Source organism: Piliocolobus tephrosceles, chromosome 1 (genome assembly GCF_002776525.5).
Source record: "Piliocolobus tephrosceles isolate RC106 chromosome 1, ASM277652v3, whole genome shotgun sequence".
Lineage (NCBI taxonomy): Eukaryota > Metazoa > Chordata > Mammalia > Primates > Cercopithecidae > Piliocolobus > Piliocolobus tephrosceles.
In genome coordinates this window covers 89,496,756-89,515,624 of record NC_045434.1, presented here as the reverse complement: position 1 = coordinate 89,515,624, position 18,869 = coordinate 89,496,756, and the positions used below count along the sequence as shown (strand labels likewise).

General features: G+C 50.4%; 1 protein-coding gene and 1 long non-coding RNA gene across 3 annotated transcripts in view; one reads left to right on the top strand and one right to left on the bottom strand.

Annotated features, from left to right (window-relative positions):
- The window catches only part of LOC111543665, a 29,718-nt gene that overhangs the window by 4,340 nt on the left and 6,509 nt on the right, over positions 1-18,869 (bottom strand). Inside the window, exons 2-4 of one of the 2 annotated variants that reach the window (XR_002731930.2) lie at positions 8,757-8,857; positions 7,463-7,626; positions 4,656-5,437 (exon numbers count right to left, since the gene is read on the bottom strand). This is a non-coding gene — a long non-coding RNA (uncharacterized LOC111543665). Of the gene's footprint in view, positions 1-4,655; positions 5,438-7,462; positions 7,627-8,756; positions 8,858-18,869 lie in introns of those variants that run through there. The other variant, XR_002731931.2, reaches the window with a different exon arrangement.
- Positions 12,516-13,710, top strand: C2CD4D (C2 calcium dependent domain containing 4D). The gene has a single exon (XM_023213750.1). It carries the CDS (start codon positions 12,576-12,578, stop codon positions 13,635-13,637), a length of 1,062 nt encoding a protein of 353 aa, XP_023069518.1. The 5' UTR covers positions 12,516-12,575; the 3' UTR covers positions 13,638-13,710.

The window sequence follows — 18,869 nt, the reverse complement described above, 5'->3', positions numbered from 1 at the left end:
TGGGACCCACCAAAGAGCAAGAAGGGGTCCTCAAGAAGCAGTTGGTGAGGCAAGGGAAAGGACCCTTTTCTCTGAGTAAATTAAGTCTCACAGCCCCGTTATCGGCCCAAGGCCTTTCTGTGGTTGGAAATAAAACTCCTTCCAGGGCATCCCATATAACTACCTTCCCACTCAGCACCGACTGAAAAGATTTACTGAGTACCCGCCAGGTGTCAGACACTGTGTGAGGCACCAGGCACCCAGAAGTGAAAGACAGGGCCCCAGCCTCAAGATGCACAATGCGGAGGTGAGGTGCCAAGTCACAGAGTGCCCTATCATGCTCCTCCCACACCCACCCTGGCTTCTATCATGAGTGCAGTGTCGTCTCAGAGGAAGGAGGGGGCAATTTTACTCTACAAAAGCAATCAGAAAACATCTTCTAGAAGAAGCTCTTCCTGAACTGTCTCAAAAGTTAAGTGGTGTTCACTAGGCAGGCAGGGGAGGGGAGGATATTCCAGGCAGAGGGAAAGTAAGACAAAGGAGCAGTGGTGTGAAAGTGTACAGGACTTTGGAGAAGAGCAAGGTGTTGAGGAGGGCAGGCATCTAGGGAAAGAAGGTGGGCAGGAGCAAGCCACAGGAAGGCTTCATAATCCCTGCTGGAGAGCTGGAACTTTGTCTTGCAGGCAGCAGGGAGCCTCTAAAGGGCTTGGGCTGGGGAGTGACAGAGCTTTGTTATTTAGAAGGATGACTCAGTGGCAGTAAGGCATCAGCAAGACTGAAGGCAGGAGCGCTGGTTAGGAGATCCCTGCAGGCTTTACACTAGAGAGCCTGCAGGGGTCAGAGCTGCGAAGCTGAGAGATATGGAAAAATGTTACAAATACAGGAAGTGCAGGACTTTGCCACTAGTTATACAATGTGGATCTGTGAAGAAGAGCTGTCTAGGATGACTCCAAGTTTCTGGCTTATGGGTTTCCAGGTGGTTATCACTAGAAATACAGAAAGAGATGGGGGTAAACAATGAGCTCAGTTTTACATGCATTGAGCTTGAAGTGCCCTTGGAACTTGTACCATGTGACAAGTGCCAGCAGGAACGTGGATATTGTGATATGGAGCTGGGAGAGATAAGCTACTGACTCAAATTGTGAGCCAATATAAAATGTGACATGAGGCCGGTCACGGTGGCTCATGCCTGTAATCCCAGCACTCTGGGAGGCCAAGGCAGGCGGATGATCTGAGTGATTTGAGAGTCGAGAGGCTGGTCGGGATTTCGAGACCAGCCTGACCAACATGGAGAAACCTCATCTCTACTAAAAACACAAAAAATTAGCCAGGTGTGGTGGCACATGCCTGTAATCCCAGCTACTCAGGAGGCTGAGGCAGGAGAATCACTTGAACCCAGGAGACAGAGGCTGCAGTGAGCCAGGATCATGCCATTGCACTCCAGCCTGGGCAACAAGAGCAAAACTCCGTCCCCCAAAAAAAAGTGTGACATGAAACCCCTGGGAATGCCTTATGCAGACTGGAAGTGAGGAGGAGGCAAGGGGAAAGATAGAAGTGGGGAGGGAGGGGAAAAGGGGAAGGAGGGAAGGAGAAGGGAAGAGGTCAAAAATAGAACCAGAACCTTATGTGGCACTAAGGCTGAAAGTTGGGATAGAAGACCAAGGATCCACTAAAGAGGCTGAGAACAGGACAGAAGTGACCATCCTTAAGAGGAAGAGGTCAGCAGTATCAAATGTTGAAGAGAAGGCAAGGAAGATGAGAATTAAAAAGAAGCTTTTGAGTCAGGAGTGGTGGCTCATGCCTGTAATCCCAGCATTTTAGGAGGCTGAGGCAGGAGGATTGCTTGAGGCCAGGAGTTTGAGACAAGCCTGGGCAACAAAGTGAGACCCCCATCTCTACAAAAACAAAAAAAGATAAGAAACTAAAATAAGTAAGTGCATAATAAAATAAAAAGAGACCTTTGGATCTGGTCATGAAGAAAATGTGGTTTCTTTTGCCAGAGCAATTTTAGGAGATGGGACAAAAATCCAGATTACAGTAGATGAAAATATAAACAGGGAATGAGGAAATGAGTAGACGCTTCTTTCTAGGAATGTTGTTGTTGTTATTCAAGGAAAGATATTTGACTGTATTTTAATTGCTAGTGGAAAGAGGCTAAAACTTTTAGGAGAAAGAGGGACAGAGGTGTCATCCAACAGAACAGCTTTCTTAGAGCTGCCTTGGGAGCCATGGGAGAATGTCAGCATGACTCTGAGACCGAAAGGAAGGAGGCAGAGTGCAGAGCAGGACAGGAAATTGAGGGGATTCACCCGGAGTGCTTCAACTTTCTCAGTGAAATGGAAGGCAAGGCCATCAGTGGGGAAAGAGGTCGGGAGGAAGGGGGATGGTTTGGAAAAGCTGCTGTAGGGATCAGGGAAACAGGTACCAGGTACATGTATGACCAAGACCTCCCGAGTGCCCAGCTGCTGGTAGAAAACAGGTACCTGGAGTGGCACCAACCTTAGGAGAAAGGAAGGTGGGAGCCAGCTCGCAAAACCCAGGGGCGATGGTGGATGAGTCAGATGAGAACAGTGGAAGGGGAGGAAAGACAGCAACATGGCTGGTACACATTTCTAAGGAGAAAAGATTTGCTGTGAGGGAGAAGAACAATGGAGGAGGCAAATGGCTATCCAGAAGAAGTCTGTAGCTCCTCTGAGCCTGGAGAGGAGAAGGTCCCTGAGACCAGCTTCCACAGGGACGGCTGTAAGAGAAGAGGTGTCCTGTCTTGAGACAGCCAGAATTCCACTGAGGCTAGTAGGTGGAGGGGATGTTCAGGAAGAGGTCAAGATTAGAGAAGGTTTACCAAAGAATTAAGGCTTCCAGGCCATATTATAAAGGACTTTGTTATTAGGTATGGTAAAACCAAATGTTGAAACAGATAAGCCTTTAAATCTCAGTAGCTTAACCCATATCTTCAAATAGAATGCATTTCTCACTCAAAGTCCAGCCCGTGGTTGTCTAGGAATCATTCAGGAACCTGGCTGACAAAAGCTTTGTCATCTCCAACACATGACTCCAAAATCACACTTGGTGTTGCCAGATGAGAGAATCCACAGGGAGATGTTCTGGGCCAGGCCTCCAAGTGGTTCCATTGGCCAGAACTCAGTCACAAAGCCCCACCAAACTGCAAAGAAGGCTGATTAGAAAGTATGGTCTAACTCCAGCCTGGCCAATATGGTGAAACCCCGTCTCTACTAAAAATTAAAAAAAAAAAAACAAAAATTACCCAGGTGTGGTAGCACTCGCCTGTAGTCCCAGCTACTTGTGAGGCTGAGGTAGGAGAATTGCTTGAACCTGGGAGGCAGAGGCTGCAGTGAGCCAAGATGGTGCCACTGCACTCCAGCCTGGATGACAGCGAGACTCAGTCTCAAAAAAAAAAAAAAAAGAAAATATAGTCTAACTATATGTTTTTTGTCTGTTGTTTTTTTTATAATCTACAAACTTTATTCAGATTTTGCCAGTTGCCCACTAATATCCTTTCTGTGGTTCAGGATCCAATTCAGAATCATATGTCACATTTAGTTGTCATGTTTCTTTAATCCCCTTTAATTTGAAACAGTTCCTCTTTCTTTGTCTTTCATGACCTTGACATGTCTTTTTTTTTTTTTTTTTAATTTCCTTTTTTAGAGACAGGGTCTTGCTCTGTTGCTCAGGGTGGAGTGCAATGACATGATCACAGATCACTGCAGCCTCAAACTTCTGGGCTCAAGGGAGCCTCCTGTTTCAGCCTCCCAAATAAATGGGACTACAGGCACATGCCACCACGCTTAGATAAATTTTATTTGATTTTTTGTATAGATGGAGTCTCCCTATGTTGCCTAGGCTGGTCTCAAACTGCTGGCCTCAAGTGATCTGCCTACCTTGGCCTCCCAAAGTGTTAAAATTACAGGCATGAGCCACTGTTTGGAATTCAGTCCACTGATATGTTTCTCAGAGTACGAGTTAGTTGTTTCGTAGCGTGTTCCAAGGTCTGGATTTCTCCAATGTTTTCTCATCATTAGATTCAAGTTATGTATTTTTGTTAGCAATATTTCAGAAGCAATGTTGTGGCCTTCTCAGTGCTTCATGACGAGAAACGTGATGCTGATTTGTCCCATTAATGCCAATGTTCCCTTCGATCAGTTGGTTACCGTGGTGTCTGCCATATTTCTTCACTGAAAATTACCATTTTTACCTTTTTAATAAGTATCTTATTGGGAGATACTTTGAGATCGTATAAATATCCTATTTCTCATCATAGTTTTGCCCATTAATTTTAGGTTTTATTGATCATTCTTGCCTAAAGCAATTATTACTATGATAGTGGTCAATGGTAATTTTCTAATGCCATCATCCCTTCAATATGTTTTCATCCTAACTATATGTTAAAGAAGAAAGTAAAATGGGGGGCCAGGCACGGTGGCTCATGCCTTGTAATCCCAGCACTTTGGGAGGCTGAGGTGGGTGGATCACTTGAGCTTAGGAGTTCGAGACTAGCCTGGCCAACATAGTGAAATCCCCATCTCTACCAAAAAATACAAAAATTAGCTGGGTGTGGTGGCACATGCCTGTAATCCCAGCGACTCAAGAGGCTAAGGTGGAAGAATCGCTTGAACCTGAGAGGTGGAGGTTGCAGTGAGCTGAGATCACATCACTGCACTCCAGTCTGGGTGACAGAGCAAGACTCTGTCTCAAAAAGAAAAAGAAAAAGAAAGTCAAATGGGTTTGGTGAGTAGCTAGCAGCCACTGCCTCAGTTTAAGAGGAGGGCCAGTAGAAGATGACAGAGTTGATGTAAAAACTCTTACTGTGGCAAGTAAAATATTCAGCTTCAGGCATATGCTAGGGCTCCAGGATCTGGGACTGGAGCTGGGGCTGGGAATCAGAGAGAATGAAACCCTTTGTGACATGGAACCAGGTCAGAGAGCTGTGCACAAATTCAGCAGCAGAGGTGAGGTAGGTGGGTCAGGCGCCCTCTCCAGTACCGAGACCACATGCTTCCTAAGCCATCAATCTCACATGATGGGCAAAGGATAGGTGGACATGGATTTGAACAGCCTCAATGTAGTGCCTTCCAAAAGCTAGAGATGTACCAGAGGCCATAGCCAAAAAGCTTATGACAACCAACTATTTCCTCTCCCATATACTCATATAAAAACCTTTTCTCCTGTGCTTTCACAGTGCCCAAGCTATCTACACTCTAGACCCAGAAGCTAAATCACTGTACACTAAAAAACTGGTTGCTCTTCATTCATGGTCAAGGAGAGTCTAATCTTCATCCAAACACTCCCAGAAGAAGGAAGGAAATACATTCCATCCATCCTATGCAGTCAGGAAAAGGAAGAGGTTGGTCCAAGTGCAGCAGTGTTTACAACTAATTGATCACAACCAGTTACAGATTTCTTTGTTTCATATCCACTCCCACTGCTTCACTTGACTAGCCTAAAGAGAGAAAAGAAAAGGAAGAAAAATAAAACTGTTGTGTTTGAGTTTCCATACTACAATAGATTAAATACATCCCATGACTTCTCTGCTTAGGCCACTGTCTAAGAGAAATAGGCACAGGGTGGAAATCCACAGAGGTGGAGAGCCTCTCAGGCAAGGCCCCACAGCCAGGCTGGGAGTGTCAGCCTTGACTGCATAAGGCCAGCTGGGTAGGTAGGAATCTTGATAAGGGAAAATGTCCCAGCTGCTGGGGCACTTTTCTGGTGTCTACGGTGGGGAAGATGCCTCTCCTCTCCCAGAGGCTGAGTATTGCACTGACTGGCAGAAATGAGGGACATTGCCGCCATCATATTTGGAAGCCCATTCCCATATATATGCAGTGCATTTATGAGGAATGCAGTTACTGCAGAGGTAGATGGGGCTGGAATCCAGTAGGCAATTCAGGAAAATGTGACAGCTCCTTCTGTTTGAAGCAGAGGATGTATGTATGTTCTCCAGATGCCTGAGTCAAGTGCCAAGAGAAACCAAAGAATGAATAAGGCCATTGCCAGGCCAACCAGTTCAAGAAAGCAGGGGATGTCAGTAGCTCAGACTAGTTCTTATAGGAGGGGCCCACTGAGACCTTTCTGGAACTGAGACTGCAGAGACAGGTCATTCATTACAGTTCCTGGGTGAGAAGCAGGAGCTTCAAGGCACAGTTTATCACCAACCCTATCACATGCCAGAGCCCACCATGAGCATTTGTGGCCAAGTCATGCTGCCTGAGGCCACCACTAAGCCACAGGACATATAGCTTAGAAAGACTCAAAGCCCAAGGATCCTCATAGCAGTTGCCTTCCTACCGGAGGAAAGGCCTGTCCCCTCTCTGCCTCTCCATCTGGCTTGGACCCAGGAAAGCACTCTGTGCTGCTTAGACCCCTAAGTGTCCCTCTGCAATGGTACCTAGAAAGGAAGGTAAGGCCCTTGGGTCACCTGGGAAGTTCTCAAGGAGTGGCACCAATGGTGCTGGGAGAGGTGAGAAGACAGCACTCTGGGTCCTTACTCAAAGGAGCAGCTCTGCTCAAATCTGAAGACCCTTAGTACATAAGAAAGAACAATGCTCTTTGAGATAAGAGATCTGGGTTCTTATCTCAACTCTGCTACTGTTTGGCACATCATTTCTTCCTGGGTCTGTTTCCTGTTCTGCAAAAATGAGGGTATATGAGGTGACATCCAAGTTGCTTCCGGGTCAGATATTTCATTGTTCCAATCAAGCCAACTTTTGGCTATACATCTGCCAGTCTTGCCTGATGTCTCACAGATCCCCAGCCTCCCCACATTCTGCTTTATATTGCAGAGGGCCAGTGCCTGGGTGCCTGCAAACTGTATTCTCCAGTCTCTTTTGTCATCTGGCTTTGGAAGCCTTGGTGGCACACTGGAAGGTGGGAAGAGGGAGAAGCAAGGTGTGATGGTTAATACTGAGTGTCAACTTGATTGGATTGAAGGATGCAAAGTATCGATCCTGAGTGTGTCTGCGAGGGTGTTGCCAAAGGAAATTAACATTTGAGCCAATGGGCTGGGAAGGGCAGACCCATGCTTAATCTGGGTGGGCACAATCTAATCAGCTGCCATTGAGGCCAGAATAAAAAGCAGGCAGAAGAACATGAAAAGACTAGATTGGCTTAGCCTCCTAGCCTACATCCTTCTCCTGTGCTGGATGCTTCCTGCTCTCCAACATTGGACTTCAAGTTCTTCAGCTTTGGGACTCGGACTGGCTTCCTTGCTCCTCAGCTTGCAGATGGCCTGTTGTGGGACCCTGTGATTGTGTGAGTTAATACTCCTTAATAAACTCCCCTTTGTGTATATTTGTGTGTGTGTGTGTGTGTATCCTATTAGTTTTGTCCCTCTAGAAAACCCTGACTAATATACAAGGGATTTTTCTCCCTTTATCTTTGCTTTGGGAGGGAACTTAATGATTGTGTCTTCATGGTTGCAGATCCTTCTGAACAGCCCTTCACCATCCCGTCTGCCTTTTAAACTCACCTTTATCACAAGCTCCCCGTGTTAAACTCCTTCTGTTGAGCCACTTAGCAAATGCCATTTTCCTGACCGGTCCCTGATGAATACAGCCAGGTTGTGGATTATCTGTAGTCAGTTTTCAGTCCCACTGGTGTACAGCCCAGATGGTATGCAGTCTCGTATGCAGCCTTAATTTAACATCCACAAAGAGAAGGATGTGGAAGAGAGGGAACAGGAAAGTGAACAGTCAAAAATTTAGCACAATCTGGCTAAATCCAAATCTCTGTCCATCTTTCCACTACATACTGCACAGCTGAACAGCTAGAGAAAAAAGACATAACCATGCTGTCTAGTTTCACTTTAAAGTCATGATCACTACCCTCAAGTGGGCTGTTAATGCTTCCCTGCAATCATCCTGAGTTCCCTAGGCCATTCATTATCCTGCTTTCCTAGGCAACTATTCCAGTCCTCACCCTCTCTACTCAAACCCCTGACACCACCTTCTCCTTTATCATCACTATCAGCTCATGACCTTGCTTCCTGTTTTGTGGAGAAGTCAGAAGCATTCAAAAGAGAACAAGCTTTTGTCATTACATCTGTCCACCTGCCAGCCTCTACCCATTTATTTTACCTTCTCTCCAGCATCTGTCCACACAGCAGGCAAAGGACAACCCTTAGAGCTATCTCTTATGCACAACATAAGAAATGGTCTTGTCTACCCACTTGTACTGTTCCAACAATTCTTCTTTCTCCTCTCTGCATTATCAATTTTCCCCTTTCCATTGGATCTTTCCCATCAGCATAAAAATGTGCCATTGTTTCTCTCATTTAAAAATTTTCCCAGCCGAGCACAGTGGCTCAGGCCTATAATCCCAGCACTTTGGGAGGCCAAGGCAGGTGGATCTCCTGAAGTCAGGAATTCGAGACCAGCCTGACCAACATGGCAGCATAAGCTTGTAATTCCAGCTACTCGGGAGGCTGAGGCAGGAAAATAGTCTGAACCCGGGAGGCGGAGGTTGCAGTGAGCTGAGATCGCACCACTGCACTCCAGCTTGGGCAACAGAGCGAGACTCCATTGCAAAAAAAAAAAATCGCTTGATTCTACCTCCTCTTCTGGTCATTACCCCACTTCCCCCCTACTCTTTCAGCAAACTCTTCAAGAGAGTTGTCTTTGCTCCCTCTCTTTCTCCTCCCATTCTTTCTTTCTTGAGCCCACTTAGATCACACTTTTGCCCCCAACACTCAAACTGCTCTTGTCAAGGTCACCAATAACTTCTCACTGCTAAATTCAATTATCAATTCCCAGTCCTCATGTTACCTCATTTTGCCTCAGCCTCTGGGACAGCTGGTTCCTCCTCTCCCCAGTCTCTCAATGTTGGGGCACCCAGGACTCAGTCTTCGGATTCTTTCTCTTTTTATCTATACATAATCAAGTTTCATGGTTTTAAGTTCAGTCTATGCTTCTCTTGGTGTCCACATTTATACTTCCAGCCTGGACCTCTCCCCCGAGCTCCAGACGCAACAGCCTATTGGACATCTCCCCTTGATGTCTAACAGACATCTCAACTTTAACAGATCCAAAACTGAGCACCTGATTTTGCCTCTTCTCATTCTTGGCAACTTCATTCTTCCAGTTGTTGCTCCTCTCTCTTTGGATGGGGATGGATCCATCAGGAAATCCTATTTACTCTATGTTCAGAATATATCCAGAAACTGACTATTACAGCCCTGATCATGTCCAAATCATCTCATCCCAAGATTATTTCAGTCATCTCCTATTTGCTCTCCCTACCTTGGCCCTTACCCACTTCACTCTACTCTTAACACAGCCACCAGAGAGAATCTTTTAACACGTAAGCCAAGTCATATCACCCCTTAGCTTACCAAAAGTAGAAGCTAAAATTGTTACAGTGCCTATGAGCCCCAACAGGGTCTGGCCCTGTTACCTCTCTGACCTCATCTTCCCCTCATTCATTCTGTTTCAGCTGCGCTGGCCTCTTTGCCTCCTGGATCACTCCAGGCATGCTCCTAAGGGCCTTTGCATTTGTGATTCCTTCTGCCTAGAATGCTTTTCCCTAGATATTCTTCCTCCTTCCTTCATATCAATACTGAAATGAGGTGGCCATCCCTGGCCAGTCTATTTAAAATTGCATATTCCCCTGATACCTTTGCTCATCCTTCCCTACCTTAATTTTTCCTACAACACTTATTTCCAGCTAATAAACCATATTTTTATGAATTTAGTTATGTCTATTGTCTTTCTTCCCCCACTAAAGCATAAACTACATCTGGCCAAGGGAGTTATCACTGTGATATACCCAAAGTCCAGAACAGTGCCTGGAACATAGTAGGTACTCAATAACTGTGGTTGAATGAATGAATGAAGCCACAGAATCAAACTTCCCTGGGTCCTACCCTACTTCGACTTCTTATTATGGAAGTCAAGTGTCCATATTGTTAAGTCAGACTGGGTTGGGTTTTCTGTTTTCTCACATTTTTAGCAGATGTCAGCCTAAATGATGCCCACGTGTTCTCTTGTTTAATCCTCATACCAACTCTGAGAGTTTTATTCTTTCTGTTTTCCAGGTGGAAAAGGTAAGCCCCAAAGAAATTACGTTACATGCTAGAAGTCACACGGCTAGTCAGTTGCAGAATCCAGATTCCCAGCCCATCTCACTGATGGCAAAGCCATGAATACTGCAGCACTCCAAGAAGACTGACCCTCCCCAGAAACAATATCAGGGCTGAGCTGAGTCAGGAGCCACAGGAATGGAAGATCTGGAGGTCGCCAAGGATCTCCACAAAAGAAACATTTGCTTTGTTAAAATCTTCAAGTGACAAAATAATCATTGCATTCACTGGTTTCATTTTGTTTGCTGCATTTCACAATTTGTCTTACTGTTGTTTGCGTGTTTATTGTCTGTCTCTCCCCTTAGACAGCTCTCTATTCTATGTATCCCCCTAGCACAGTGCATGGTACATTTTAAGCACTTCAGTGAATTGATGAACAAATTAATTCAAGTATAATTTTGCTTACTACTTCACTCATCAAATACATCCTGATTGAGTACCTGCTTTGCACTAAGCACTGTTTTTACGATTCTTAAGTCTAGTAAGACAGATAGGCATTAAACAAATAACCACATAAACTGAGGAGGAAAAACTGTAATCAATGCCATAAAGGAAAAGTATGAGGTACTATGAAAGTGTACAACAAGTGCCCCTAATTTAGATGGGAGGGTGTCAATGAGGGCCTCCAGAGCTGAAGGATGAAGGGGAAGAGTGGTCCTAGGAGAGGAACTAGCCTTGCTTCCTTTTGGAGACTGAAGGATGGTAGGTGTGCCTAGAGTGCAACTGATGGTCTCATCCTGTCTGTGGTGGCCTGTGCTTCCTAAGATCTGCCAGGGATGGAGGGCATAGGCCAGCTTGATTCTGACTGTTGGATCCAGCTTTATCTTTATTGTTTCTAAGTCCAGAAATCCTGAATCTGGTAAGTCCAGAAATCCTGAGTCTGGTCACTTTTCCTTCAGCTAGAATAATTCAGAAAACTATTAATCAGAATAACGCAGAGAACTGATCACTGCAAGTCACTCTGCCTTGGAGCTACTGGAACGGCTCCAGAACAGGGCACTGGGGGTCAAGGCAGGATTTCAACAAGGAGGGTTTTACAGAAGACGGACTTCACCTGCGAGGGCTGGGGTGGGAACCGAGCACCAAAGAAGACGAGTGGCCACTGTCCACTGATGGCCGTCTCCCTCTTCTCTGTAGCCCTCCCCCACTCCTAAGCAGCCCAACTTCAGCACAGGAGGCCTGGGCACAGGAATGGATTGTTGCTAGAAACCTGGCTTCAGCTGGAGGAAGTCAGAAGGCCCGGCTGATGGCCGCGCAGACAGAGCTGTGTTTATTCAGGAAAAGAGGTAGGACGTAGGCAGCGGAGGCCCCTGCCAGCTCCTCCCAGAAGGACTGCGCTGGGGGAGCAAGCTGCAGAGAAAGCTGCTCCCCTCTGGCTCTGAAAGTGTCAGGGCCTGAGGCCAGAACCCAGAGGCGACCCACAGGTGAGGCGAGCACTCCGGGCGCGCGACGGAGAGGGTCGCGAGCTCGGATCCCTGGGCAGAGGGTCGGAACACGGTGCTCTCGGTGGCTCTGCGCAGGGGTGAGGCGAGCGCGTGGTGGCGGAGCCTTCCAGAGACCGCTCTGGGGGTGGCAAAGAATCAATGCTGCCTTTGTGCTCGGTGGTTTCCGAGGGAGAAAAGGAATGGAGAGTGGGAGGGGCGACCCAACGGCCCGGCCCCGCCCTTTAGACACGGGATGCGGTAGGGCTGCGAGGCGCGGGAGCTGGAGGGTCAGGGCTACCGGGGGGTGGGATTCTGTGCCCCCGGGAGGTGCGTCTCCTTGGACCAGCCCTGGGTGTCCTGAGGTCAGCAGCCAGGTGTGTCCCCTGGCTGCCAGCAGCAGAAGTGAGTCCTCGTCTGGCTTGGAGCGACTCGAGGAGGGGAGGGAAGAGCCAGAGGAGACAGGTGGGGCTAGGACTGAGGGATGGCTCAGGCCAGAGAAGCTTGCGCTGGGGCAGCCTGGCAAAGGCAGGAAGTCCCGAGGGGCGCCAGACTGGATCCCAGAGGAAAACCCAATTCTTCGAAATGGGCGGGGGAGAAGGGGAACCCGCCGAGGGCAAAGTGTCCCTTCCAGGGGATTTGGGATCTGGGTCCTTTTGGTATAATGCGGTTATTATCCTATTTGTCCTAATAGTACCCTAGGGTTCTAGTGGGTACTATATGGGCCCTCAAACTCTAAGGTGAATGGGGCATCTTTAGTAGCAGTGAGGGAAGCTGTGTACTTGGTGACGGAGGCCCGTATCTGAATATGTGACTGACTGGCCCTTGGCTCCCTCCATTTCTCCCCACCACCCCCCCAGACTTCGCCGCCCTTTCTTTTTCTGCTCAAATAGGGGTCCGCGCTCCCAGTGGGTCCGGAGACCCGAGCGCTGTAGCTGACCCACCGGTCTACGCCAGCATCACTCACCTCTGACTCCTCTTCGCTACTCGCCCAGCCCCTCTCCGCCGAGCACTCCAGTCTCAGACTTGGGATTTGGACCCTCTCGGCCCTGCGGAATTCGTAATTCTATTACCCCACCCACCGCATGTGGCTCTTGGAAAAAGCTGGCTATAAGGTGGGGGCCGCGGAGCCTGCGGCCCGTTGGGCGCCCTCCGGCCTGTTCTCCAAGCGTCGCGCCCCGGGCCCGGCCACGAGCGCCTGCCCCAACGTCCTCACGCCGGATCGCATCCCGCAGTTCTTCATCCCGCCTCGGCTTCCGGACCCGGGTGGCGCAGAGCCCGCGGCCCGGCGGGACGTGGCGGGCCGCGGCCTCCCCGCGGCCTGCTCGCTGCCTCACCTGGCGGGCCGCGAAGGCTGGGCCTTCTTGCCCGAGAGCCCGCACACGCGCCGGCGCGAGTCCCTGTTCCACGCGCCGCCACCCGCCCCGGCCGGGGGACTCCCCGCGGCGCAGTCCCGGCTGCACGTCTCCGCCCCGGACCTGCGCCTCTGCCTCGCCCCCGACAGCGACACGGCCTCGTCGCCGGACTCGTCGCCCTTCGGCTCCCCGCGGCTGGGCCTGGGCCGGCGCCGGGTGTCCAGGCCGCACTCGCTGTCCCCAGAAAAGGCGAGCTCGTCCGATACCAGCCCGCACCCGCAGCGCCGCGCCGGGCCGCCCACGCCGCCGCTCTTCCACCTGGACTTCCTGTGCTGCCAGCTGCGGCCCACGCGCGAGAGCGTGCTGTGCCTGGGGCCCCGCGGCGGGCAGCTGCGGCTCTCCACCGAATACCAGGCCGGGCCCGGGCGGCTGCGGCTGCGCCTGGTGAGCGCCGAGGGCCTGCCCCGGCCGCGGTCCCGCCCCGGGAGCGGCGGCGGCGGCTGCTGCGTGGTGCTGAGACTGCGGCCCCGTGTCCGGCCGCGGGAGCAGCAGAGCCGCGTGGTCAAGTGCAGCGCCAACCCCATCTTCAACGAGGATTTCTTTTTCGACGGGCTCGGCTCGCGGGACCTGGCCGCCCGCAGCCTGAGGGCCAAAGTGCTAGACAGGGGCGCGGGACTTCGCAGGGATGTGCTGCTGGGGGAGTGCGAAACGCCCCTCATTGCGCTGCTGCCCCCGCTTGGTGGGGGACTAGGTCCCGGGTCCTCCCTGGCGCCCACCGATCTCAGCCTGTAGACTGAGCCCCTGGCTTCCTCAAGACGTCTCCATTGTGTCTGCAGTCCACATTCTTTCCACCCTGCCTGGCTTGTATTTATTTTTGCTAATAAAATGTCCGCTTGTCCCTAGCCAGATCTTTCCCCTTACTGGCACCTTACACGCTCTATCCCGGCCATACGCGGGGGGAAGATGCTCATTCAGACGGTGCGAGTAGAGCAGACCTTAAGCAGTGGTTCTCAAACTTGAAGGAACATCAGAATAACCAGACATCAGAAATCCTAGAAGCGCTTGTTAAATATGCAGGGTCCTGGGATGCATCCCCATGAGATGCTCCTTCAGTAGATCTGGGCCAAGTAGGTCCTAAGGTCCCCGTCCAACAAGGCCCCCAAACTATCAGGGAGCCGTTCAATCACTGAGTCACTCTGACGGAAACCAACACAAGCCACCTTCCACTTGGGGGTCCCTGGAGGCTGCACAGAGGAAATTAACACTCCCCTCCTGTGCCCCTCTAAAACCCACATCTGTTCTGAAGACAGATTAAATTTCTGGGTCTTGGGAGTGAATCAGGGGATGTCAGATGAATACACAGTGCCCTTTAGTCTTCCTTCTTCCCTCTTCCACACCTGTGCCTCCCTTGAGGGGTGGGGCAAGTCTGGAGCCAAGAACCAGAGAGCTGCCTGGGTACCAAATGAATGAGATATAATGTCCCAGGGATTGAAAGGGGGGAGGAGGGGTACTACCAAAGTGTGAGAACTGTTCTCAGGAATGCCAGAAGAGGCTCCTCCAGCCAGAAGGAGGTGGGGGTGGGGGGAAGTGAATAATTGTAGGTCACATCATGTTTACCTCTACCTGAATGTCCCTGACGTCAGCAGTGACCTTCTTCTCTCTCCCTCCACCTTCCCAGGAGCCGGTTCCTCTGGACTCAGGCCAGGCTTGAAGGAGGGAGGGAGGAAGGGAGGTAGGCCCTAGGCTAACCCAACTTCTTTCTCCCTCTCCCTTGGGCCCTTTCTCATTTTTCTTGGTGCCAGTTGTGGCCTGCACCAGGGCTAAGCTTTCTGGATCTGACAAAACCTCAGCACCTGGACATGTTAAATTCCACCGCAACACACACACACACACACACACACACACACACACACAGCTTCATTTAGACAGCTCTCCAGTTCCTTCTCCCTTCCTCCATCGGGTCCCCACCACCCAGCCCTAGGCCAGAGAACTCTTGCTGCAGGTGTCCACCAGGTGGTGGCATTGACCAAACAATCCTAAGTGCTAACTACTACACGTGGATTATAACCACGTGAGGAACTGTTCCAACAATTAAGTCAAGCCATTTATTCCTCCCAGCACTTCCTATAAAGGTGTAAATACTATTGTTATCTAATATGACCTTGGGCCTCACATAACTAGTGAAGGGAAGAACTAGGACTCACATAGCTAGTAAAGGGAAGAATTCAGGGAGTCTGGCTCCAGAGTCTGGACTCTCAATCACTTCACAATAATACCCCCAACTGCCAGCTGCAAAGGGGCCTGCAATGGTTTCGTACCCTGCTGGTTTAAAATCCCACGTTTGAATTCTGGGAAGTCCACCTACAGATTTAGGTCTACCCCTAGTACTGGATTTCTATTTCAGACCCCAAATTCTCCTGTAACAACCCTTGGTGAGAAACTGGATTTAATGCCCATTTGGAAGTATCTGGAAAGAAAGTTAGAGGCCGTACAACATTCATTCATGCATTCCTTCAACAAATACTTCGGGAGGGTCCATCAGGTGGCAGGCATTGGATACAGCAGTGGCTGCCATGGGGATCAGCAAAGTGACAAAATAAGCCATTAAAATGTAAAGAATACTACTTGGTGATATGTTACAGAGAAAAATAAAGCAAGAAAGGGAATAGAAAAGAGGGGTCAGATAAAGAGAAGGGAAGATTATAGGGACAGAAAGAGGGAGGGAAGAAAGGAAACTTTTTTTTTTAACCACGGTAGTTTGGACCAGGTCCTGAACTTTATCTGTGTTATCTCCGTTAGTCATCACAACCACTCAGCAGGGGAGGTATTATTATTCCCTTTTTTTGGGTGGTAGGGGACAGAGCCTCACTGTTGCCCAGGCTGGAGTGCAGTGGTGCAATCTCAGCTCACTGCAACCTCCACCTCCCGGGTTCAAGTGATTCTCCTGCCTCAGCCTCCCGAGCAACTGCGACTACAGGTGCATGCCACAACACCCAGCTAATTTTATGTATTTCTAGAGACGGGGTTTCACCGTGTTAGCCAGGGTGGTCTCCATCTCCTGATCCGGTCCTGTGATCTCGGTCTCGATCTCGTGATCTGCCTGCTTCGGCCTCCCAAAGTGCTGGGATTACAGGTGTGAGCCACCGCGTCACAACCACTCAGGAGAGTAGGTATTATTATTCCCACTTTACAAAGAAAGAAATGGATCGGATAGGTTAAGTAAGCTTGCCTGGGGATCAGCTCTGGCTGGAGGGAAGGGTTCTGACCGTGACTCCACCCAGACACCCCCACTGCCACCCCAACTGCTTAGCGGAGGCTGTGAGGAAATCCAAGGCCACTCCTCCCAGGAACAGTTCACTCAGCTTTCACAGCCCTGAGGCTCTGTGATGGGGGCCCCAGCATTGCTGGAGGAATATCCTGGGTAACTAAAGTACCGAAACATGACAGTGAGGTGGACGGAGGGATGTGTGCAAACTAAGGTCCTAAGAACCCCTCCAGTGTGCAGATTGCTCTGGCCCCAAAGCACTTCTATAAACGCTAGTCAGAGGCTAGGTGTGGTGGCTCACGACTGTAATCCTAACACTCTGATAAGTGGATAAATGTGGGAGGCTGAGGCAGGCCGATTACCTGAGCTCAGGAGTTTGAGACCAGCCTGGGCAACATGGTGAAACCCCATCTCTACAAAAAATACAAAAATTAGATGCATGGGTGGCATGCACCTGTAGTCCCAGCTACTTTGGGAGGCTGAGGCAGGAGGACCACTTGAACCCAGGAGGTCAAGGCTACAGTAAGCTGAGATCATGCCACTGCACTCCAGCCTGGGTGACAAAGTGAGACCCTGTCTCAAAAAAAAAAAAAAAAAAAAAAAAATCCACTAGTTAGTATACGTACTATTGCCCCATTTTTACTGATGTGGTAGCTGAGGGCTGAGATTTCCCTCAGGGCCCACAGCTAGTAAATGGCAGACCACCTTCTTACAAGTGATTCTGCTCCAGCATTTAAACCCTTCTTGCCTCCTCCAAGCCTGTGTGACTATAAATGTTAATTGGTAGAGGAGAGGTACAAGCAGGGTCACTGTGGAAAGTTCAAGGCCAAGAGCTAGGGTCAAACTCCCACAGTTCCCTCCACCCACAGTGGCCTTTGTGACAAGAAAGGGGCAGGGTGGGGACTGTGAGATCTGGAGGCTACCAAAGTTTAGAGAGCCTGGGCTGTCCTTTTTTTTTACTGGTTGAGGCATAACCCATCCCTGAGTCACTCCAATGAGTTGAGGCATCCCCAGACATGGAATCCCCTAGAACCCAAAGAAAGGTGGTCCCTAATCACTGGATCAGGCATCCCAAGGAGAAGGCCCTCCAAGGATGGGGCTGGGGAAGCGTGTGCCACCACAGACTACCTGGGCTCCACATATTTTCCACCTTGACCCCCAGGCCCTCCCTGAAAGAGCACACTTGTGATGAGCTTTAAGTGGTTTCTGTGGTTTGGGGGTGGGGAGGGAGGGAAAGAGATGTTGGGGACTGCTCCCCAGTTCCAAGCCGCCACCGCCACCGCCACCTCCCATCCCTTCCAGAGTGTTTGCCCCCAGCATGGAGATTTCCCCAATAAGGGGACTGGGCATGTGGGGATGAAATGATTCTCTGATCCCTATCAGCCCCTTCCTCACATAAGATTGTATTTGAAGAGGAAATGACCACTGCCCTGCTTTGAAAGGACCGATTCCTCCAGACAAGGGACTGTGATTGCAGCAAGAGGGAGAAAGTTTAGGCAAGAGGGGGAACTTCCCAAAAGGATAACCAAGGGACCTTCTTGCCCTGGGGAGAAAAAAAACTCAAGCTATCCATGCTTAAGGCAGGGGAGAGGTAGAGAATGCCTAGGAAGCATGTGACACTCTTAGGCCGAGAGGCCAGGACTCTGTCTTCTCAATCTCCAGTCACTTCCTCCCCACCCTACACAGCAGCACAAAGCGGCACAACCGGGGGAGGCAGCCATGCCTGCAGTGTGTAGGGATGCCCTGTGTCCATCTGCAAGCATTCTACGTGACCTCCACTCTGTGCTTGCGCCTGGTGGGTAGTAGGAGAGGTAGTCAGGAAGGGCCCCTGGAGACCCAGAGTCAAGAGGAAGAGAGGCCTAAAAAGGAGAAAAGATAGAGAGGGGAGAGCTGGAGAAGAGCCACAGACAGGCAGGAGCCGGCAAGGAGAGACAGAGAGATGGGGGATAACTGAGGAGTTCTGGGCAGGAGGGGAGCAGAACGGCATCTCCCCTACACTCCCCTGCACTCCCACCCCTGACATGCTGGCTCCTCCTGTCAGCTGGAGGGTGCGGGGTGTGGGGGGGTGCTGGGTGGGGGTGTACCAGGTGGGGGGGTTGTTGGGTGGGAGGTGCTGGGTGGGGGGGCTGCTGGGTGGGGGCTGCTGGGTGGGGGCTGCTGGGTGGGGAGTGCTGGGTGGGGGCTGCTGGGTGGGGGCTGCTGGGTGGGGAGTGCTGGGTGGGGGGTGCTGGGTGGGGGCTGCTGGGTGGGGAGTGCTGGGTGGGGGGTGCTGGGTGGGGGGTGCTGGGTGAGGGGTGCTGGGTGGGGGCTGCTACAAAGCACTTGACCTCTCACTCCAAACTTGCCCAAGGGGCAGAGCCCCCAGACCAACATCCTGTTCTGTGCAGAGACCCATACATGGATGCATGCGCCCACATTTACCAAAAGAACACAGGGATAATCAGAGCCTCAGAGGCACAGACACACACCCAGACTCCCAGTGCAGAAGGTCCCCCAAAACTTCCCCTCCTCTTTCTCACTACTCATCCACTGTCAGTGACCCTAGCAGTCGAAAAGTCCTTCTCCACTTCTACCTTTATCCCTCAATCTGTAGCCATGGGGAGACTCTGGAAGCTACCTAAGAACAGAGGTGCTGATGGTAGCAGAGTGTGAAGCTCCAGGGTTGGGCAGGAGTGGAGGATGGTGAGAAGACAAGGCAGAAAAGGGAAGGGACAGCTGCCTGCCCTCTCCATGCCAGGTGCCACGTGCACCAGATGGGG

What these genes read in the sequence shown, in the direction of transcription:
- C2CD4D (XM_023213750.1), top strand. Translation starts at nt 12,576, where the DNA reads ATGTGGCTCTTGGAAAAAGCTGGCTATAAGGTGGGGGCCGCGGAGCCT.